We start from the raw sequence: 24,501 nt of genomic DNA on the forward strand, positions 1-24,501 counted from the left end.
AAGTTAAATGTCACTATTGGACTACAACACCCATAGTGCCACCCACTGCAGTGATAGTGCAAACCTGACTGAAAGCCTACCGCTGTAAACTGTTTGTGCAGTTTTAAATCTGCAAATTTTACGTGTTAAAAAAAACCTTTTAACAGCCCTAAACCATCCTTTTAACTATTAATAGGTCACCCCCAAGAAGGTCTTTATGCCCAAAATGTAGTGCGCATGGTATTCAAAAGTAGGACAAATAATAGTTTAATGTTAAACATGTCCTTACAGGGGCAGGGCCTCAAAAAGCTATTTACACTGTCAGATAGTTAACTGTTCCACAGGAAAACATCCGGCTGCAATAATAAATTTAATAATGTTAGCCATGCCTAGGAAAGAGCTTCAAAGTTAATTCTTGAACATTTTAAAATATTTATTGGAAGCTCAATTCACTTGTAAAGTCAGATTTGTAATAAGTATTTTGCAAGAGCTACTTTTAGAAATTTAGCTCTTTGCTGCCTAAAGCATCTAGAAGCCAATTTACATGAGCTTCCATCTACCACCCAGGAGCTGAATAGGCCATTTGATGAGGTGTGGACTTGCTCTCAGAGTTGAAACAAAGGTCTTTGGTGTGAGAAGGAGTTCTATTCCTCTGGACCACCTGTACTGTGTCCCAGAACATATTTAACTTTAAAGAGGCCTACTCTATCACAGGCAGGTGTAGCTGACACATGGGCATGCCTCCTCCTTTGTCCCTCTAGTTAGTCAGACACCAACCCAAGTGGAAGAGGAGCTGCCCCCAGGACCGTTTTTTAGTGACCACATTAGAGGGATTGCTAATTTCCCTGGCCACAACTCTAGGGTGAGCACAGGAGTTGTGCACAAAGGAGAAAGTATCTGCCATGTTTGAATTAGGTAGAGAGGGTCCCTGTGGCGTTGTTTGCAGTAGAGAACACAGGAACTGCTCCAAATGTGGGTAGAGTTACCCTTGGAAACTTTTTCCCCATTAATTAGGGAGGGTCCAGGAGTCACCCCCACTACAGCCTAGTGCAAGGCATAAATGTGCCACCCCTTGACACTTTCTTCTGAACACTAGTAGACCAGTAAAAGACAGAAAAAGGACTGCCCCTTCTGTTGAGACCGTGAGGAGACCTGAAAAGCTGATTCTGTTCCCACCCGTGCCTATGTCAAAGACTTGGACTCCAAGGATCAGTTGGCTGACCTGTTAAGCTACAGGGACACAACAAGCTGCTAGAAGAGCCCTTTTCCTGAAGAACCCAGCTGACCAGTTCCAACTGAATCTGCCCTGCACCCTGCTGGTGGCTTCTAATCAAGAGAGTCTTGACCACCAAGTGTTGTGCTGGGGGTCCTGAGACCCCTAGCTATGTCAAGGTGCACTTCTCCTAACAATCTGAAAAACCTGGGGCGTAAAAACGTTTTGGTCCTAATGACCTCCAGAGGACCGGGATAATCCTGCATTAACCAGCTCATAGGTAGGTCAAGAGCAGCCAGATAACCACAGCAGGTCCTTAATGCTTTTTGAGGCTATTTCTATTTAAACATTCATATATCAGGTTCCCCTTATTGGATGTTTATCATCTTGGTGTTGTTTTGTTAATACAAGTACTCTTTATTTTTGTAAATTAGAGTGGTATTTTGATTGTGTTGTGCTTCAGACTTTTTAACCTTTTTGATAATTCAAAGTCTGTACATATTTTCTCAAGTTAAGCCTGTATGCTCTGTGTCATAGCTCAGGTTTAAATTACTGTAGCCTGTATTGGACCTAACAAGAATAGTGACATTATTACTTGTGGTGGATTACCATCCACAGACAATGCAAAACAGAACAGCCAGACTCATCCTTGACCTCCCCAGATGAACCCACATCGCACCCCACCTCAAGAAGTTACACTGGCTCCTGATTCAGAACAGATGCAGTTCAAGATGATGACCCATGCATACAAAGGCCTGCATAATATAAAACCAGCTTACATAAACGCTAGACCTTACACCAACGATCTACCCCCTCTTCCTCGCAGATAGCCTCCAGATACGCAGAAGCAACAGCGGAGGACGTTCCTTCTTGCACCTGACAGCCAAAGCATGAAATACCCTTTCCCTGCACCTCAGGACCACCCCATCGCTCCAGAATTTCAGGAAAGAGCTCAAGACCTGGCTTTTCGAATGAACAGTTCACAACGAAGCAAGCAGCAACCCTAGCGCTTTGAGGCCCCCGTCAGTGACTTGCTGCACATTATAAATCCTTGATTGATTGATTGATAGTAATGGTTGGGTGGGACAGCTCCATTTATGTCATCGGTGTTGCTACATCAGGTCAATATCGAAATGACGGCACTTGATGCCGTGACAGAAGGTGAAAAAAAAGCTCGTGTGCTACCCAAGCCAGCCTGGGAGACTTTACAGATCTCAAGTCTGCACAGGGTATTCGAAATCCGTCCAAGCCATTGTTACCAAGGGCACATAACGTTTTCATTAATTTTCTAGCAGTTTGCATTTCCTGTTCTTGAAAAGCAGCACATTTAACATGAAAGTATGCGGTTGATTTTTAATGCAATCTCATGATTAATAACACAAGCAATTGCAAATTGTTACATAATGTTGAGCATTTGTATTTGTGTTCCTGACATTGTGTGAATTTATGACTGTGCTGCGGTCGCCTGCTTTACAGCCACATTACAAATATATTATCCAAACGCTGGTCCTGCACAACAGCTGGATACTGACGGAAAGCGAAATGGCATTTGTGAGAGGCCTGAAAGAATCAGAGAAGAATGAAGTCAAAGGTAGGAATGTAATACTTGTAATATTTTCATAGTTTTAGCAGTTTTTGTTTCTAACATAAGCGTATTTGTTTTTAGTTTGTATTGCCTTATTTTTAAGGGGAACGGGGAGGGGGGGTGCTTAGGATAGGCGAGGGGGCTGGTTTGACTGAACCAAACCCTAGCAGTGTATGGTGTAGAGTTTAATTAGAGTAACATTTGTTATTAGTAGGGATGTGCGCAGTATTGTCATTTTTCCCCACATTTTTTTTAAATAACCATAAATGTGCTATCTTGAGTGTATATTTCAGTTGAAGGAATACCTCGTGTAAAATAAAGTCACAGAGAACCGCGCTAGCGCAAGGGGAAAGGATAACAATGATCCATGTTGCAGGTTCAGGTTTGAGCTGCATGCGTCAGTGATAGAGGAGTCCCCTTTACAGTGCACCAAAGGTCTGGGCACAGTACCCCGGTCATCCTGTCAAGGGAGACCTGCACCTTCCCACACCTAATGCCCATGGCCTCTGTCCTGGGAGCAGTTTACACCTCATCACAAGGGAGTCATCAAGCTTCCACATGACAGTTGAATACTTAAAGTAAGGCCTCTGGAATCTTTAGGCAGGCAAAGTGTAACTTTTTAAGTTACATTTTCCATAATAGACAAAATTCGACTTTACTATTATACTGGATTTTAACTATTGAAAGAGTCAATTAAAATATTTATCTAGCTCTTACTTTCTCTTTAACATTATAAGGTGTTTCATGTAATCTAGTGTTTCCCTTTGGAAGCAACCAGGCTTGCTATAGTGAAAATAGATTTGATGCTATTTCACTGTAAGGACGTCTAGAATATTAAAGTTTTACATGCCCTATTTTTAAATACCATGCACCCTATGGGGAATAGGGCCTACCTGACGAGCGACTTACTGATATTTAAAAGGACGATTTAGGCCTATCAAAAGGATGCATTTTGACATGTCAAATTGCCAGTTTAAAATTGCACAGCCAGGCTACAGTGATGGCCTGGAAACGTACTGTACTCTTTTACTGTAGTGGTTGGCATAAGGTGTGCTGCAACTCGCTAGTGACATTAAACGTATGGTCTGCGGGTACACTTTGTGCCATATACTAAGGACATATAGATAAGTTACATGAACCAATAAAGTGTATACCAGTTCATTGAGTTTAAAGGAGGAGCACAAGAGCTTGACCGCTGGTTAGCAGGGGTAAAGTGCACAGCCTGCGAAATATGGCTCAACAAAAAGGACAAAAAAGTTCAGTATGACCCTGTAGAAAGGGCAAACTTACAACAGGAGGAACATATTTTGAAATAAGATTTGCAATTTGGGGGTTCATTATGATTAGGAACCCTTCAAATGGTGTCAAAAATATAAAACAAAAAAGAAAATGGAAAATGGCAAGTATAGACTGGCTACAAGATGGTAAAAGACTTGCATCCTTATCATCCTGGGAGGATCCTAAGAATATTGTTTTGCACACCTTATATCATTAAATGTTATGGGACAGGCTATAGACATCAGAATTCACTGACCTGTCTTGGGCTGGTTACCTTCCTACCTCACCTTTAGAGCCCACTTTATCTGCCTTCCTCAGTTCACCTGTTGTAAAGGCATCCCTCAAGGCCTCACATATCTCAGCTCAATTCTGGAACTCACTAAAGCATTCATTTTGACCTGTTACAATTATGCAAATTATAGGTAGATCATTCTGCACCTGAGGACCCCTACTGGCCAGGATAATGGTGCCACTGCCCTTGCCTTCTCGCAGCCAATCTCAAGATGCTCTGGAATCATTTGACTCTGCTCCTAAGGAGGAGGGTTATACCTCAGTATGACTTTTAGATCTTGAGTGCCATCACTCCCCTCGACGAATGTTAAAAACTTTGTAGAGATCATGGATGCCTACCTGTCCTTCTGACCAAATGATAACAATGTGACTAAACATACCTTCTATATCAATGGAATTGTTATTTGTTTCTTAATTTAGGTACTTTATAAAGAGCTGTGTGTAGCTTTTAGATTACTACAGAGTGCAAGAGATACTTTCACAGGTACGTAGAAAGAAAAAAAAGAACAAGGATGGTACATTGGCATCTGATAAACTCTGTTCAAACTCTAACGTTTGTTCAGTAGACAGTTATGCAAATGTCAATAGTTACATAGTCAGAAGTTTCCAAACCTCATATGATTGGGTTTAGATATCAGATTGAGATTGAGGTTATTCCACAGTGGTTTATGGTAGGTGCACAGTTATGCACCTGTTTCTGCAAGTATTCAAGGTCTTTCCCCCTCTGCATCTTAAGGATGTTACATTGGACCTTGAATTTAATCCTGGCATTAACTGGAAACCAGTAGAGTGTTCTGAGGGCATGTTGAATGTTGTTGCTCTATCAGAGGTGTAGGCACAATTAGTGAGGTGTGTTCAATAGCATTTTCAGACTGATAATGAGTTCTTATGGGAAGCCAGCGTAAATAGTGTTACAATAGGCAGCTCTGCGTTGACCAGAGATCTTGCAAAATTCACTGGTGATAGGTTTTGAAAGTGTACCACTTATAGGTATTAACAACTGCATTGACTTGAGGAATGAAAAATCAAAAAAATCCTTAAAGTTCTTACATTTTAGTGTAGAAAGTGGAGGATTCAAAGGTGTGTTATCTAGTCAAAGGACATTTAGTCATGCCGAGTTTTTGCAATGACTATGATCTCAGTTTCAAATTCATTCTTGTATTGGAAACTCTCCTTCATCCACAATAGCACAAAGTTCAACCACACAGTGATGCTAGTTGAATTCGATGTCTGTTGCCTAGCTGGACGTGAATTTTGACTGCTTAAGTTTAGAAATTCATGTAGTGTTGGAGTAACACTTGTGCCAATGCACATACATAGATTTAGAATAGTAGACACTAAATGATTATCCCGAGGGTAAGCTTTACAAAATGTGGTGTGTAGATGATTTGATAAACCCTATCCTCAAATTGTGTCTGGAGTCGTTAAGGAGTGATTGCCCCTATGTTAGAACGGGGCTGTTTATACCTGCCTGTTGATCCTGGCCTTCCACTAAAATGGTGTGGTTGTCTGTGTCATGAGGCCGGGATATGCCAAGGAAGGGCTTTTGTTGTCTCTTCTGTGAAGAAAAGGAGAGCCTCCCTGATTTTGGCAAATACTGATTTAGTTCCATTAAAATATCTAAATGGTCATTGTAGAGAAGGTAGTTACACTCCACCTGTTCTTGGAGTTGTCCAGTTGCTTTCATTTCTTTCCTTGATCTTTCTGAGAAGGGGGATGTTATGTATGTACCAGAAATTAAACAATGTTTTCAGTTATGGAAATTGTTTTTTATTTGTATTTTTAAAAAGGGTGATGACTGTGTTTTACAGGGGCTGAAATATCTTAAGAATGAGTAAAGGAATTTATCTATTTTATCTTTTTCATCACAATGGAGGAAGGGAGTTGCGTGAAACATGAGGTTGAACAGATGCCAGTAATTGCAATACATGTTATTGTTTTGGCATTCACAGAAGCTCAACAAACTCGATATATTTCATTGAGGTGAAAGCAGACTGTAACATGATGTAACTTGCTGACTTTAGCTGCAACGAAATCTTCACAGTGTTGCTAAGTCATTCAAGGTTTGGTTTTCAGATCCTTGTGTTAGATAGCTCATGACAGATATTAAACATTTCCTCAGTTTGATTTGGTGCCTCTTGAAATCATTTAGCATTGAAGCACTTTTTGGCACATTCGATGGTTGTGTTACCCTTTTGCATATTTATTAGTACAGATTTTATCATCTGCAGCGCCTGATACTTAAACTATTGTCACTCCAATTGGTAGTTAAAATGTTTTCAGCTGAATAGGTCTCTCCTAAATCACTTGTTAATTGCTTTGATACCCATCTTAGGTGATCTGATGGAGACTTCCAGCTGCAGATTCCTTGGCTTTAGAATTTCCAGGCGTCACCTTGGAATATTGAACTTTTGCTGAGGAGCCTTCAACAGCCAGTCATTGCGGTAGGGGAAGACTGAAACCCCTAACCTGCGCAGATGAGCTGCGACCAATGCCGGGCGTGGCAAAATCAAAGTCTGTTTGGACTTCTTCTTGTGCCTCTTCCCGAGTGCCTGGAGGACTTAGAGTTGGATGAGGAGGACCTGGGTCTCCTGGAGCAGTCCGTGACCTTCTCCTCGACCGGGACTGTGTTCTCAGAGGAGTCACACCAGCCGATGTCAACTGCTGGGCTGCCATTAGCTTCAGGGACCGCTCCTTCAAAGCTTTCAGAGGCATGGCCCAGTAGTCCCAGCGTGACTTCAAGTCATGGTCGTGCTCGAGACACCAAAGGCATACCTGTTTGGGATCTGTCACCGACATGGCACGATGGCAGACGCCACACGGCTTGAATCCTGTCTTCCTCGAGATCATCCTTGCACAGATGAAAAAACTCTCAACAAAAAGGTCAAAAAAGACCTATCAAAAAAGACAGAGGGGTAGATCTGTTCTCGATCTGCGCGTAACCGGCGCGGAAAGGAAAGAACTGCCGTAGGTGCACCTGGGTGGTGCCTTTATAGGTGACCATGATGTCACAGACGACTCAACGACGCCGACAATGCCACGTGGATCTGAATTACGCCACCCGATGGCCTGCACTGGGCTATTGCTCAGCAAAAGTTCTGTATTCCAAGCTGACACCTGGAAATTCTAAAGGTAGGGAATCTGTAGCTAGATAGAGTCTCTATCAGATAATGCATTACCAAAGGTAAGTACCTTGTTCTTCTAGTTTTGGCTGTGGCTAAAATATCAAGGGCAGATAAGTTGTGATAGATGTTGATTAGCAAAGGTTTGGGGTCTGCTCAATCTGTAAGGTTTGTATTGACCTATTTGCTTGTTGACTCAGATTCGCCTAGATGAAGACGTTGTGTGTGACTGGTATGTGCGCCGGGTCAGTCAAGTACATAAAGATGAAAGAGTGTTCTAACCAAATTTGCTGGTGCACAATCAGGATCAGTGTTTCAGGTTTATGGGTGAATATAAGGTTGTACATGTGGCTGTCTGCATACTTTTGACCGTTCACCACCTATTTGAAGTTGGTGGCCTGCAAGTTCTCATTGAGAGCAATGAACGGTTTTTGTCCTGCCCATCAACCCAGAGATTAGATGACACTCTCACTTGAGCAGAATTGAGTTGGTTTTGAAATGCAAGTGTAGTGTCAGTTTGAGGAATTCCTAAAATGATTGTCGTTTGAAAGGGTAGGGGATGTGATGTTATTGAACTGCTAAAATGAATCAGTTTTGGGCTTGATGAAACAGTAGATGCCTATGCACTCAAAGGAAGGGTATATCATACCATTAATGTCTGCACAGGACAAGTCAGGGCTGTAGGGTAAAACAACTTCTCCTTTCCATGACAATCTTGTTTAAGGAGATTATATAGGTTATAATAAGTAGGTCATTGAAAAAGACAATAAAATTGTATCAAAGCCGGCCTAGTCAGGTCTGCTGGGTGACATCTCGATTCAGACAGAAGATTGTTTATGTCCTGTTTGTACTTCAGAGCACACTAGGTATTTAAAAGGATGTGCTTTACATAAGGGAACAGCGATAATCATTGAAAGGAAGAGACTGGAGGAGCTGGTGGCCATGAATTGCTAATATATGGTGGGAAATGGCAATAATCATTGATGAATGGACATGCCAGGTAGCGTGCAGTGGAGAGACTTAAAGTGGTATTGGACTGTAAAGGAAACACTCTTTTGACTGTTTGAGGTGATAAAACGTGGAAGTTGCTGTTAATATCCTTAAACTTGATATTTCTCTTGGGTTCCACATAAACTTTCTCTAGACTACATGGGAAGAGGCAATGTAGAGTCAACAGTCTACTTGAATTTCAGCTATCTGTTTTTTGGGGTAAGTTTTGAATGGACTACAAGTTGCCAAGCATCGAAGTTTTATGAGAAGAGAACAAGGTGGGTCTTGGTGCATTTTTGTCTTTAAGCTAGTGTAGACATTGGCTGTGAGAGATCTGGGTCTGCTTTTGAGGTGGCATTTCCTGCCTCTTTCTACATTTTGGGATTCTTCAGTTATTGTGTATAGTAGGGCGAAACTATTGGTTCCAGTTCATGTAAGTAGCTTCTGAAAGCTTCTGTTGTTTCTGTTCAAAGTGCCCACAGTGGGTGCAGGCCTTTCCCGGCACATAGATCAATGAAGATTGTTTGGAGGACACCCTACGGCATCTTGTAGTGTTAGGAGTGTGACTTGCAGTTAGTGCTGCTGAGTGGAGCCACTAACACACTGAATGCAAATATTTTTTCTATCCCCCATGTATTCATATGTTTGCACATTTTTTGGGAAAATATACAGGCTTAATTGAGAAAAACGTATAACTTTGCTGTGATTTCTCTACACATGAGTCAAAGTTTTTTTACCTTCACCATTGAGCAATGTCGTAGCGGCTTGATTAATTTTCGCTCATCGACATTAGATTCGAGTTATCCTATATCTATTATACAAAGTTTAGATGGAATCTACTTAAATTACTTTCAAATATGTACCCGCTGAGATAAAACTATCATTGTAACATGTTGATGGTCAATCCTTTCACCTCTACTACTTTAGATGATCTACGTACAGATAACCATGAATGATTTTATGTCGTCTTGGGGATGACCCAGAGATTGTTCCTACATTTTTGCACATCGACTAAAGCACGGAGCGCAGTGTGTTATAGTCCATTGGTTGGACTATAACGCCACAAAAATGTCTTGGTTTTCTCTGTATACCATCCCTCTCCCCTTGATTAAAATCCTGTTTCAGTGCATTATTTTTCATTCTTTGTTTTACCAGTAGCAGTTTAGAATACTGCATCACGTTCACTTTTTTATACTTTGCAAGAGGGCCAGTTGTCAAATTTCCACTGCAAGCCCATAAATTCAACTGTCCCTGATATTTTTAAATTCTGATTGATTCATGCCCACAGATCCTTTTTGGACTGTGTTTTGTAGATAAATGTATCAGACTGGAAATGTATGCATTCTAACGTTAGAGGTGGAAGGTGATATCTACATTTTGAAGGACAGTGTAGTTGAATAATTTTTTTACTCAAAGCAGTGTGGGTTGATGCATCACCAAGTCCCACTGGAAGCCAAATGTTAAAATACAGTTGTATCATTTTTATTGGTTACCTTCTTGACAGTGACCAGCATTAGGGCCATATTTACGAGGATTTGGCTAAGGGCAGCGCAGCAAGTCACCTTGCACTGCCCTACACCGAGATGAAAGGGAAGGGATGCACTGTATTTGTGCAATACAGAGCATTTCTGTCATTTCCTCCCTTCACTGGCGCCATTTCAGAAGCCTAGCACCAAAGCAGACAAACTTGCACCATGGTGCAAGGGTGCCTGTGTTAACGGCAGGATTGATTTTGTGCAGGAAGGGACAGTCCATAGAGGCATTTTCCTCTTTTCATGTGCGCTCCATTAAAGTAGGAGAAATACAAATATTTCTCCTTGTTACGCCTGCATTGGGGAGGCGTAAAGGTCTTGGGCATCCCCAAGTTTACAGGCTCTCATTAGTCCGGGGATGTGTCAAAATCCATGGGTGTTACGTGGGAAAACCCACTGCAACACCCATGGAACGTCTCCCTGGTGAAGAGTAAAGCAATGCAGCAACTTGAGCTGGCTTGCCTTACTCCATATCTATGAGGCTGTGCAAAGCCACGCAAGTGTGGCCTCATTGGTATGATTTTGTAATCTCTGGTGCCGGAGCATCAAAAAAAGTCATGCCTGGCGGCGCACTAGGTTCATAAATATGCCCTTTAGTTTGTACTTATATCTTGCACTTTTTCCTGGCCTCTGCAATATGTAGTTGAGATCTATTAAGATGATTGCACTTTCGCAACAGTGTGTACTCTACCCATCTCTGCAAGATCTTCCATATTAGTTAGAGGTAAAGGGTATGTGGGAGCATTGCCACATTGAAAACCAAAATGACCCCTGGCAAGTCTTTTACCAGCTCCACTCTACAGGAGGCAGCATCTAGAATGGGGTTGTGGGAACATGGGTGAATAGGTACACACAACTCAGAATGATCACTACCCTGTATAGGGGGATCAGGGACAAGAACAAATGCCACCTCACCAAATTGAAGGACGAATGAGAAGACAAATAGTGAAAGAGTTCTTGGACTGCTGCTGCTTACAGGCCTTGCAGCATATGATGGAGGTCTCTAGAAATGCTAGATTCAAGCTGATTCAGTTCAACTACACATAGTGCACTCATCTGACCACAGCACACCTTTACAACATGTGCCTAGGGGAACCAACGCATCCCTAGATGTGGAATGCATGAGGCTTCTTTTTCTCACAAGATGTGGGTCTCTACTGAAGTCCAACGTTTTTGAGGCTGATTAGCCACAAAAGTCTCCAACTTGACAGGAAGTCTCATCCTCTATAGACTAAAACTGGACTGATGCTGAGGATCATCTCTTATAAATATAACTGTGCATTCATTAATCAAGCAATGATCTTGGCTAAAATTATGATTGCCATGAACTGGAAATCAGCACTGCCATCACACCTTGGTAATTGGAAGTCAGAGATGTACAAAGGGTCGTTCCTGGAGGGCGTTGTTTGCATGTGGTATCGACACAAAGCCAGATGCGGGTCTAGCGACGTGGACTGAGACTTTTTGTTGCTTGCCCCCAAATCTGATTTCAAACCCCTATATATGTGAACTATGCACATGTGTACTGCAAGAAATTGGAGTATTAATTAAGGAAATTGAGAATCCACCTCAAATATTAAACACAATACTTGTCTGGGTTAACCACAAACGTTACTAAATAAACCTGTGCTTAACTCTCTGATATCTTGGCACAAAGCAATCAGGCTCAACTTGGGAGCAATGTTTAAATTATATACAGTACTCAAACAGTCCTGACTTGAAAACACAACATAACAGAAATCCAAATCAATTTCGAAAAACAGAGAATATTTTAATAAATAAAATGATACCAAAATAACAAAAATTCAGTTATTAGAAACAGAGATTAATTAGAGAAAAAAACTGTGCCAAACACCAAAAAGCACCAAGCACGGTTATCTGGTCATGCTAGAACAAGTCAAAGTCAAAAGTTAAGGCCAACGATGACAAATACAATTTAGACAGAGAGCACTTGCACTTTAGCGGTGGCCAGCAGTGGTTAAGTGCCCAGAGTCCTAAAGCCAGCAAAAACGAAGAGCAATATGGATCAAAAACAGGAGGTCAGAAGCAAAAAGTTGAGGGAGGTCACGCCAAGAGCTGCCAAGTCTAACAGAAATGTTTCTGGAAACCAGATCTCCTTCTGCGAGGCAAATAAGCACATTGGATCCGGCCGTTGCTTCAACGGCTTCAACTCCACAGCAGTTCTGGTTATGTGTTGGTTCTTTGGAAAAAAAGTTGGCATAAGGTTTCTAAGTCCCAGCTTTTGCAATTTGGGCAGACAAAGTACAGTCTAACACCAGCCACGGGACCAGGACACCACTTGGGGTTAGGACTCACTCCAACAAAGGCCAGCAGCGGGGACTAGGGCAGGTCCAGTTGAAAAAGGCCAGCTAGGCAGTTGCAGCCAACTGACCATTGGATCCTGGAATCAAGGCAAGCAGGTCTAGTATTTCTCTAGGTTCTTCAGACAGCAAGGAAATCCTTCCAATTCCCCAGGGGTCCAGGGGTATTCAGAGGAGAGGTCTGTGGGGTCCACTTGTATGCACAGTGCCAGACTGTGGGTGGGAAAAACCCCTGGGCACGCCCTAACCAATAGGGTAGAAGTTTTCAATGGTGACATTATCCACTTTTCAGCACTTTTTGTTACTCTAAGCTATTGCACAGTTAGCATCTTTACCTAATTCCAACATGGCAGAACCTTCTTCCTCGCGCCAGAGCACTCTATGCCACCCAGAGGCGTAGCTATGATAATGTGCCAACCATCCCTTGTGGTCACTCCAAACAAGTTTTGGAGTAGCTCCCACTGGGTTAGGAGCAAAGCTGACTAGTCAGGCAAAGGGAGGCAGGCCTAGGTGAGAGCTACATCTGACAGTAACACAGTAGGTATTCTTGAAGCTCAAGGAGAGGCCATGCACAGCCCTCCAGGCCATCCTGCTCAGTGAGTTAAAACACCCGTCAACACTCAAGTTTTTAATCCACTGTTTAGGAGCAATCCACATCTCACCCCACGGAAGCCATTTGAAGGAAAGGTGACGCTGAGTTCTAGAGGAATGGTCTTTTTGGCATAAGCAGAGAAATTACAACTTTATAAAAGTGTAATTTCTAGAACAGTATTATAAAATCAACTTGACTATTATATTGGATATTAAAGTTCTATTAAAATGAATCCTTGAATCATGTTCTAGCTGCTCCCAAGCTGAAGCTAAGCACTATAAGTTGTTATAGTGTAACAGTGTAGCCCAGTGTTTTGTTTTGGGAGTGCCAGCCTTGCAACTGTGAAAAGTGACTTTAAAGCTTTTTCACTACCATGACCTGGCCTTATCAGCATTTAGGGCCTACCTTTTGTGACTTATAACCTCTGGAAAGGAAGGTTAAGTCTTCGCAAAACATTAATTTTACTGGGTCAAAATGGCAGTTTAAACTGCACACACAGGCTTCAGGGACAGACCTGAAGACATGTTTTATAGTGTTACTTTAGTGTGTGGCCTAATGAGTGCTGCAGCCCACTACTTCATTCATAGGTCCTGGGTACATGTAGTACCATATACTAGGGTCTCACAAGTAAATGTAATGTGCCAATAAGGTGTATACCAATTTTAACATGCTCAGAGCAATGAGTACAAGCCCATTACTGCTAGTTAGCAGGGTGAAGGGCATAGAGTCCTATTGACTGCAAAAAACGGGTTCAGCAACAAAAGTCACAATTCTAGGGTGACCCTGCAGAAATGGCAAACTTCCAACTTGTACCACTTGAGCAGAATACTAGGCCTAACAGAATATGCCACTGTCATGTTATTGTATCTACTGAGAAGCCATGCAGTTGTGATGCACTGCTATATGACTAATGTGTTTTAGTTTAGAATCACCCCATGACTAAAATATTTTGCTTAAATCTCACAGCTCACACTTTGTTCAGTTTAGTGGATGGCATATATTGATTCTTTGCTACACACTAATTTGACTTTAAAACCAAAAATAATCATTTAACAAGCATTTGCAAAGCCAATAATCTGACCTTTGTAATAGGTGGAAGTGCTATCTATAGTCTTAGGCAATTTTCTGTGCATTTTTGTGGATGGATGAGAGGACGAATGTTACACACAATTATTGAAAGGATGAAGGGGTGCGTAGATGGCTGTATCATTGATTGAGTGAGAAATCACTCATTCACTCAATAGCCAGTTATCCATCAATGCTGTCATTTATTCATGCGGATTAAAGGGTCTGACAGAAATATATCCTGCTTAGCTGCTGAGGTGAGAAGGATGCACATTAGGAGTTGGGTATCTCTTTACCCATATAATATAGCACAGACCTAGCACTCAGGGTGGTGAGAAGAATATCTAAAAAATGGGTGCTGTAAAATGAGTTTAAGATTGTTGTGGTGTGTGGGCTCCAATTGAAATTGTGATGTGATGTAATGGGCATGAACATAATTACACAGTTACACCCAAACACATGCAGGCCCAGATTTCCACAAAAGTCCCACAATGTAGGGCAGCAAGTAAGTTGCTGCCCTGTATTACATGAAAGACCTTTCACTGCTATGCACCAGTGCAGATACCCTTGCACCATAGGGCAAAGATGTCTTCATTAGGCTTGCACCAGCAGAGCATCACTTTTTTTTACGCTCCGGTGGCGCAAACCACTCCATCATATCTATGAGGCCACACAACCCCACTTTGTGTGGCTTTTCGTGGCCTCATAGATAAGGGGTAAGACAAAGCAGAACAAGTTGCTGGTTTGTCTTACTCAGTGCCTCGGGCATTGCAGTGGATTTTCCCACAGGCATTGCAGTAGATTTTCCCACGCAACACCCATGGATTTTGGCGCTCCCCCAGATTTTTTTTTTTTATAAAACAATTTTATTGGTTTTGTTTTAAGAAGAAAAAGAAGGGAGAGGACAAAAGGGAGGAAGAGAAACATTGCACAGGTAAGGTTTGGCACAGCCAGCCTAGAATCATACTTACAATGACAATCTCTTTGAACCATGTGACAGATCCACAACGTTGCTATATAGCAAGTAGACACACATGCATGTTTGGTTCACGGCAGAAGACCCAACCGTTACTCCCACACCTTCTTGTGTTTATGGGGGAAGCCCCTCGCCTCATAAACCGACTTTTCTTGAATATCACATCAGTCCACTCCGCGCCTCCATTTCTGGAAGGTTGGCCCCGTGTGAGGGTTCCAGGCAGCTGCAATGTCTCTCTTGGCTACCAGCATGGCTGTAACAACAAATAATCGGTCAGATCTTGTGCCCTCTAGCTCCTCCATCGTGCCCAGCAGAACCAATTTTGGGGACAACTGTTTTTCCCTTCCCAGCACAACATTAAATTCGCAATTTATCTTACCCCAATATATCAGTATTGGAGGACATGTCCAAACCATATGAAAGAAGTCTGCCTATTCCCCTGTACACTGTGGACATTGAGCGGAGGGGCAAAGCCCCACCCAATATAGTCTCTCAGGAGATAGGTAAGCCCCATACAAAAAGTATAACTGCACGCAGTCTTGCGGACACCGCCAACGTTCTGGGCGCCATTAGTGCCTCCACCCAGTCAGTTTCTTCAATGGGTCCCAGCCAGCCCTCCCATTTGTTCCTGATTAGGTTTAGGTTGCCTGGAGCATTAATAAATAACATTTTATAAATTTGGGATACTCCTTTTTTCCCCAGGTTACCCATGAGTAACTTGGCCTCTAGTGAACTCAATTCTGGCACCGAGTCTGTGCGTGACAGGTGCTTGCCCAGGGCATGCCGAAGCTGGAGATATTTGAAGAACTGCGTGAGGGACAGTTGAAAGTCAGATTGCAAATCGTGAAAAGATTGCATGGTGCCCCCCCTCCATACATCTCCTAGATGCGAAATTCCCACGAGGTTCCATTTCACAAACCCTTCCAGCCCCGCCGACTCACTCAGCCATCTTCCGTGCCACAGTGGGGTCTGTTGGGTGATAACATTGTTCCATCGGGTATGCCGCAGTGTTGCTCGCCAAGCGAGGAAGACCGCTCTGGTCAATGGATCCATGTCTCAGGGAAGCGGCGAGCCATAAAGAAGATCTAGAATACGTGGAAATCCCAGTGAGTTTAACTCTAACTGATAGGCTGAGTCCTTCCATCCCCCATTAAACCAGTCGTGCACCACCAGGAGTTGTGTCACCAAGTAGTACAGGTATGGGTTAGTCATACCCATCCCCCCCTTGTAAACCCCCCTCTGACAGTGTTGTATTGCTACCCGGTGTCTCGCACCATACCAGAGGAACAGGGTGGTGGCCCTCTCCAGTGCTTGGAACCAGTCCTTGGAGCACAATCAAAAGGCGTGGCAGTACCATAAATTGATATAGGGCCACATGGCCTAAGGCGTTTAACAGCAATGCTTGCCATCTTTGTACATCCGCCTTGGTTTGGGATAAAAAGTTTAAGGTCCATGTGAGTTCCAGAAGGGCTCCCCCAGATTTACAAGAGCCTGTAAACCTGTGTCTAAGCCAAAACCTTACGCATCCCCACAGCAGGCGTAACAAGGAGAAATATTTTCATTTCTCCTCGTTGTTTCCTCTTTCCATGTGTTCTGCATTCTGCAGCACATATGGAAAGAATAAAACACCTCTCAGGATTATTTTTGTACAGAAAGGTGCCCTTTCCTGCACAAAAACAATCCTCCATGCAATGCAGGCACCCTTGCTCCATGGTGCAAGGGTGTCTGAGTTGGCGCTAGTCAGGCAATTGTGCACCAGTGCAGGGAGAAAGGACAGAATTTCACCATATTTTGTAAATACGGTGCATTGCTGCCCTTTCACCTGTGAAAGTGAAATGGTTTGCGCTACATCAATTCCTTGTAAATAAGTCCCATCGTTTTTTGTACTACAAGAGGTCTCTTGCAGCACAAATAGTATGTTTTAGGGCTTTTCACACTTTGTATGTGTGCCGTGCAATGAAAAAAGAACAGATGATGGACGGAATGTTGAACAACGTGCGCCTAAATCCATCTGTTTTTTGCCCACCGTGCCACCCCAGTTTGAACCCAGCCACATGTAAATCAGCCTTAACCATGCTCTCCATGGAAACAGTCCAGCCGAAGCTGCCAGGCCAGGTTCTCCCTGTACCAGAAACAAGCATCCTGGAACCAGACCATTTTTGGGGGGATATCACCCGTCTTCAGCCAGTCTAGCTTGAACGCAGTGGCTAAGTGAGCCTGGGACCCACATCTAGGCATACCTGGTGCAAGGAACTGGTGATGGACGGAATGCTGACCAGTGTCAAACATTCAGCCTCAGTCAGAAATCTGGGCCTAGATCCATTGTTTTCTTTTGCCCTCCATGCCACCTTAGTCTGGACCCAGCCATATGTAAATCTGTCTTGACCCTGCTCCCCATGGGAAAAGGCCAGCCGAACTGCCATGCCAGGTCTTTCCTGGACTGGAAATGAGCATCCTGGGACCGGTTTCATGATATCACCACTCATCAGCCAGACTACCTTGAATCCAGTGGCGCTGTGAGCCCTGGACCAACGTCTGGGCATACCCGGCACACTTAGGGTGACAAACTCGAAAAGAGCAGATGAGGAACAGAATGCTAAATAATGTCAAACATTCACCCCCCAGTCAAAGATCTGGGCCTAAATCCATAGTTTCTTTGACCACCATGTCACCCCAGTTTGCAGCATGTACAATGCAGCACAAATGCAAAGTGGAAAAAATGAGGAGAAATTAAAATATTTCTTCTCATTACACCTGCCTCAAGGTGGCTTTGGACAAATCTTAATTCTTTGTAGACAGGGATTTTCGTCAAAGCCCATGAATGGTTGCATGGGAATGCCCATGCAACTCCCATGGAACATACCTTCACACAGGTAGCGAATGACAGTGCATTGCCGAACTTTACATTATTTTGGGTTACTATTTAACGCAGTAGCGATGGTAGTAAATCCTAACTAAACTTTTTGCATTGGGTTTGCATCAGAAAAAAATAACACAAACCCTCTGCAAACCTTTTGTAAATGTGGGCTTTAGTATCTGAGAACTTGCACACACATACTGCACACAGAAACTGCTCCAGCAGTCAGCACGCGGTAGCTGTGAGACTTGCCTTGATTTACTCAGCTCTCTTACTTGCTGGCCTTGTCTTGAGGCCATTCATTTGCGAGGCTCTGGCAGGCCTCAACCGAAGGGATGTCATCTTGGCAGATCTTTAATATAGTCCCAGCTGACCATATATTGTATATCATTCCATGATAATAGGCAAGAGGAGTGTGACAACTTCTTATGTTTTATTTAGCAACGTGTACCTTAATTTGGGCATTTCTAGGTGGTGTAGATGTGCTATACCCAATGTTATGGTACTCAGTTTGTCAACCTCAGAAAGAAGGATGGGTATTTAGCCCTTAGACTACGGAAAGTTAGACTGTTACCTATTAAAGGGTGTGAGGTATAAAAAGGGTTTGCTTAAAGAAGATGCTGTAGTCACTGATGCAACGGGGCAGGCTATTTAAAAGAAGCGTGACAGGGGTTCTCAATGATGGATATTTTTTTTCTTTTTAGCACAGTTGTCTGATTTCAAGCTACACATCTGGGCTTTGATTTATGAAGATTTTGCATTGGTTTGCATTTCTTTTTTAATGCAGACCCGACACAAAACCCTGGTTGATATTTACAGGCCAAAAGCAATGTGGATTTGCATTGGTTTGTAATTAAAAGGAATCCAGTGCAGAGTAATGCACTGCCTTGCGTTACTTTGCATCAAAGAGTTTTTCATGGGTGGTGCATTGGTGTTCCCTTGCATCCACCCATGAGTTTTGATGCAGCTCCAAATCCACAAAGACTTCTAGACATGGATTTGCACCAAAATCCTGTACTAGCTAAGGCAGGCGTAGCAAGGAGAATAATTTTTACTTCTACTTGTTTTTAACCCTATGCATGTATGCCACATTCTGTAGCACATCTACTAAGAGGAAATATCCTTTACGCATAGTTTATCTGCAGAAAGAAACCCTTTCCTGTGCAAACACTATACACTTTACAATTCAGACGTACTTGCACTATGATGCAGGGAGGCCTGTGCTGGTGCATGGCTGCACAAAGTGTTCATTCACATGGAGAGAGCCGCAACATGCACAACAGCTTTGCTTGCTGGCCCGGCTTGTTTCAACTCTTAGTAAATCTGGGATACAGTGTTCTTAAAAGCCGTCCCACGATAGAGGGAGAAAGATAAAAAGAGTCAGGAAAAGAGGAGAAGAGGAAGAGTGCATGTGTATGAAGAGATGGTGAAGAGCATGTGTTTGGAAATAGGACAGATTATGGGGGGAGACGAGGGGGGCAAATAAATACCGTGTAACAAAAAAGGGCCTCCACTCAGCCTTCACCGTCCATCTCAATTATTCATGAAAATCCTAGCTGGTATGTTATCCATGACCTCTTCCATAGTCTGAGAATACACCGAGATCTGCCCTTGCTTTTATATAAAGCAATTATCATGTAAAATGTTTGTATTATAATATATAAAAGGGGTTACAGGATACCAAGGTTAGTTCTGATAAAAGCCTCCAAAACATTACATTCCCCTAAAGTGAGGTTAAAACGCACAGTGTCAGTTTTAAACTGAGCGGTGCCTCCAAACAAAGGGACAGTGACATTTCACTGGACTGTTTGAAAGAACAGACGGCGTCTAAAAGTACTGAAAATACCACACCTTCAGCTGGACTAAGTGACTATTCTGATAAAGCGACCCCCTGCCAAAGGTTGAGAGTTAGCAGCAAATGATTCTTTGGACTTGATACAATAGTGTCATTGATGTATTTTCCGTTCGTTTTTCCCTGAACTGTGTATTATTATTAGTCAGCAGTTATATGGACTGGTCAGTTTGAGATTCTTTACACTGGGTCACTTGGTGGAGGGTTGTGAAAAGGTGAATGGAATACTTGGTACATACATTGCGTTAGATTTAATTTAAATATGTTGAGTGGAATCGTACTCTCTTATACAAAGAAGATTACATTATTACTTGTAAAGACAATTATCTTACACGAGGATTAAGGAAAAGTGTGGGATTGTTAATAATAACTGAGAAACAGGATTTATTTTTGTACAGTAATCATAATTGCAGCATAGAATGGTAGAGCCGTTCTCTGTGTCTCCACCAGCAAAGTCTGTGCATAGGTTATGCTAAGACAAAGTAAATTAGAAACACGTTTACGTGACCTCTTCTCTAATGTTTGGTTAGCTAATGTCCAGGAATGATTTGAAAGTTAAAAGACATAATGCTGATTCGCTCCATTTTTCTTTTTTAATGGTTTTCCTTTGACGTATTGGTGTGTCTGGACTGGGCATCTACATAAAACCTGCCTAAACATAACCTTCCCGCGTGAGCAGTGTCCAGTGAGAAACACGAGGAAACAAGTCACTCTCCCGGCGCCGACGCTCACGGCCATATGGATTCTCAGAAATCAACCACCGCGCACAAAACGTCTCGCAAAGGGAAAGAGAAATCAGCCGAGAAGGAAAAGTCGAGCAGAGATAAAGATAAACTGCACTCAGCTCCAGCATCTAGACCAGAGTCTCGGGTAAGAGTCACTTAATTGTATAAATCCAACGCGTTAGCAATGCAGCCAGGAGCCTGCTTTAAATCTCAAATTGATGGCTGTACCAAAATCACCTCGGTATCTCTTCTGTTCATAGTGGTGGTACTTATGGCTCGGTAAATGTTTGATGTGTATGATGGAGCAGAGTTTAGCGAGTGCTCATGGATGCTTTAATAGCCTGATGGTTGTTTATTCGAGTTGCCTATTGTTCAGAGTCCTGTATTAACGTGTGCTGTTGTAAATGTGTATTTGGTAATCTCGGTGAGCAGTGCTGTTGTGAGCATATTGGCAGCATATGTATGACCTGTCTATGCAGGGTTGTTTGTAAAGAGTAGAACCTAAAGTGAGCGAGAGCATGTTCTGTTATTGTTGAAACCAAATCCGACTCCGGTCTACATTGGAAACGATTGGGAAGTTAACCGTGAATAGCAAAAGTAGTTGCAAAGCCACGCACATGGCAAATAGTGTGCTAGACAAGTGAAAATTAAAAATATAAAAAAAACTACAGTCTTATAGATAATATTTTTAAGATTGGGTGTTAAATATCCTGACCGTTGGATGAGACTCTAGAATTTGTTTGATGAGGTTTTACTATGCCGAACCTAGTGCACTTGTGTTGTGCAGCAGTAACCACACGTGCTTGCACATGGTACATAAATGCTATCACCCTGTCTAGCTCGTCTGTTTCCTTCCCCATGCAAAGTTTTACATCCAGTACGTCTAATATTCCTATGTGTTTCACCTTGTCTAGTATTTTCTTTATTTGTTTCCTTTTCAGGATGAGAAACAGCCAAGCCACAGCAAATACTTCGGTTTTTGACAGCGGGACCTGTTAAGCAGGTCCCGCTGTCAAAAACTGAAGCTTTCATCTCTGTCCCCTGCAGGCGTGCAGGGGGCAGAGATGAAATGCTTCAGCATGCACAGAGCTGCTCTTAAGCAGCTCCGTGCATGCTGAAGCAATGGCACTGTGAGGGAAACCTTAAGGCTTGCCCCGCGGTGTCAGATAGCCCATAAAGGGCATTTCCTTGCAAAAATAATTATTTAAAAATAAAGAAAGTACAAATTAGTTTTATTTTTAAAAATGACAGATACCTTTTTTATTTTAAATTGTAGAGAAATATCTCATTCTCAGTATATTATACACCAAAGCCTAAAAACTCTCTATCTCTATCTCTCTCCCTCTCACTTTCTTTCTCTCTCTCTCTCTCTCTCTCTCCCTCCCTCTCTCTCTCTGGCTCTTTCATTCAATTTCTCCCACTCACACACCCTCCCAGACACTTACGCACTCACTCACAGACCCACTCAGACACTCACTCACAGACCCATTCAGACCCTCTTGCACACACTCACATCCCCAGTCAAACCCTCACGCATCGACTCACAGACCCACTCAGTTACGCATCCACTCACACACCCACTGACAGACCTGCGCACACACTGACACACCCATTAAAACACTGATGTACACACTCTTACACCTAGACAAATAAGTCTGACAGCCACTCTCATCCCCAGATACACCCTCTCACACCTATTTTCACACCCAGAGAGGCCGTACACAACTTGCGTCGCGCACGGACAAAGGGTAATGCACAGCATGTGATTGAGGGGGTTGGCCACAGGGTCTGGCTGCAGGCCAGGTCTTGCGGGCAACCTCCCCTGCGCACGGGTGAAGGCTGTTGCAAGGTTGGATGGTTATAGGGTGTTGGCCAAAGGCCTGCGCATCGTGGTTGGATTAATGTACAGTAATTAAAATTACTATACGTTAAAAAAACATAGAAATTCACGGAAAAATAAGAAAGGTTACAGGGATGTTATAGTTAGGAAATAGAATAAAAAACCTTAGAAATTCACTGAAAAAAACAAAGGTTCTGAATTTACTCGTACAAAACTGTAGAAATTCAGCAGTTGTAGTTACCTGAGCTAACTATAACTGGCACACCCGTAATTCACTGCTTATGACCTCACATATTACATCACTCTTGACACGGTCAGTGACATGACTGATGAGATCTCATATGACATCACTGATGACATCACCAATGACATCATCCACACAGTCATACACCCACTCATTTGCAGACACAACTCTTGTATACCCACACACACACACATACACATTTACTCACATACTTATTCAGAGATGCATAAAAATAGTGATATACAGAAATTCATTCAGTCATACAGCCACTGACACAACCACTCACCCATCCATACACTACTAACTGAGGTATTCACAGACTCATACAGTTACTTACACACCCACTCATACACCCACTGACACACCCACTCACACTCACACTCACGCAGCTCATTAATAGATCACTATTCTAGTGACACATCCAGTTAATCAGCTGGAGAAACACTGACACACCCACACACTCACCCATACAGTCACTGACTCATTACAGTCACTTACACACACAGTCACACAACTATACACACCAACTCACTCACTCACATGAACTTACATACCCACTCAGTCGCCCATACAGCCATCATGTCATTAAAGCATATAGTAAAGAAGGGAACTGCCTATAAACCGTTGGTGGTAGGTGATGGATTTGATTAAAGAAACATGAGATCCCAGTTCCTGGAATTGAGGGAACATGACGAGAAATGGTAGATTCTTATGTGCTTCCTCCCAAACCACAATGTAGAACAACAAAATAGAAAAATTCGATTAATGGATCAAGACTATGGATGGTATCCACCGGAGGAAACCTTATCCCGATGTACTGTGTCTCCCTGTAAGTAAGGACCAAAGGATTTTACAAAATAGTAAAGGCTGGTCTTCACGCACCACAAAGGGTGTTATGCTTCATCAGTGGCCCACCACATTTGCCTTATCCTATGTCACTGGCTAATCACATTCACTCAAAATGAGCATGCATCCAAACCATACAATACCATCAATGGGCCGTCAGATGGAAAGGAGGCTACCTTTATGCATTATTCCTTTAATGCCACTCCACGCAGCACTTGAAAAAAGTTAACATCATAAATGCTGTTACTCGCAGATAAGTACCTTATATCTCGTTATGTTTAACTATTTTCATTTGCATATGCTTGGTAGTTTGTTTTTCTTATGATTACTTAGTCATGTGGCTTCCAATTTATGGAACCCATTCCCGTAGGATTGTTATCTCTTGGTTTATTTATTTAAATGCTTAGTAATCACTTAAACAATTGCTTCCTTTTTTTTATTTTTACTTCAATTGTGGTAAGCGCTGCTCGCTAACTCATCAAGCGTACCTCTGGTTTTGTAAGAACCTGACGCCAGGCCGTCTAGTCCTGCCGGACTGGGGCCATCTTTGCTTGCAGGGTCCAGACCTTGGAAATCGCCTCAGCGTGGCTCCGATTGCAATGGCCCCTGCCTTGCTACAGTGGGTGTTTTTTCAGGGCAGCTCCGGTTACCTGCAGGGCGCTTGTAGTAGACCACATCCGACCAATGCATCATTTCAGGCAGAGACATGTCAGTCAGGTTTAGAGGAATTCTTCGGGCAATGGCCCTTAGCATGACACACTACCATCTTTTTTTGGGCCTTAAACAATATGCTTTCAAGGACCCTGGGATGCTGATGGGGGACACTGTAACTGTCACGTTGACAGTTGCGGTGTCCCCACAATCTGCTGTTCGCCCAATGCATGCTTTTAGTTTAATTCCTCCTCAGTCCATAGCGCTTGCCTTTTTATTTGAGGATCTCCCTACGAGCCCTCTTGCTTCAGCTATTAGTGGTCTCTCCTTTTTGACTTATATATATTTACTGTACCTTATTAGATTAACATGCCTGGTCAGGAAGGAGAGAACTCTGAGGTTTCTTAGGGTAAAATCATTTAAGAGCTGATCAAAAAGCTAATTCAGCATAAAATGCCTTCTTTTGTACGATCAAGTCATGGTTATGAGAGGATCTGAAAATGAAGGGGACCATGGGTCTATTTCAGGGGAAGACTCACCTT

General features: G+C 42.7%; 1 protein-coding gene across 2 annotated transcripts in view; it reads left to right on the forward strand.

The window, feature by feature from the left end:
* ADGB (androglobin) overlaps positions 1-24,501 on the forward strand; it is an 871,677-nt gene that overhangs the window by 662,018 nt on the left and 185,158 nt on the right. For both annotated transcript variants that reach the window (XM_069235154.1, XM_069235155.1), the window contains exons 29-30: positions 2,669-2,783; positions 20,333-20,523. In XM_069235154.1, the coding sequence (XP_069091255.1) occupies positions 2,669-2,783; positions 20,333-20,523 (306 nt within the window). The remainder of the gene's footprint in view (positions 1-2,668; positions 2,784-20,332; positions 20,524-24,501) is intronic.

This window comes from Pleurodeles waltl, chromosome 5, assembly GCF_031143425.1.
Source record: "Pleurodeles waltl isolate 20211129_DDA chromosome 5, aPleWal1.hap1.20221129, whole genome shotgun sequence".
In the NCBI taxonomy this organism is placed as follows: Eukaryota; Metazoa; Chordata; class Amphibia; order Caudata; family Salamandridae; genus Pleurodeles; species Pleurodeles waltl.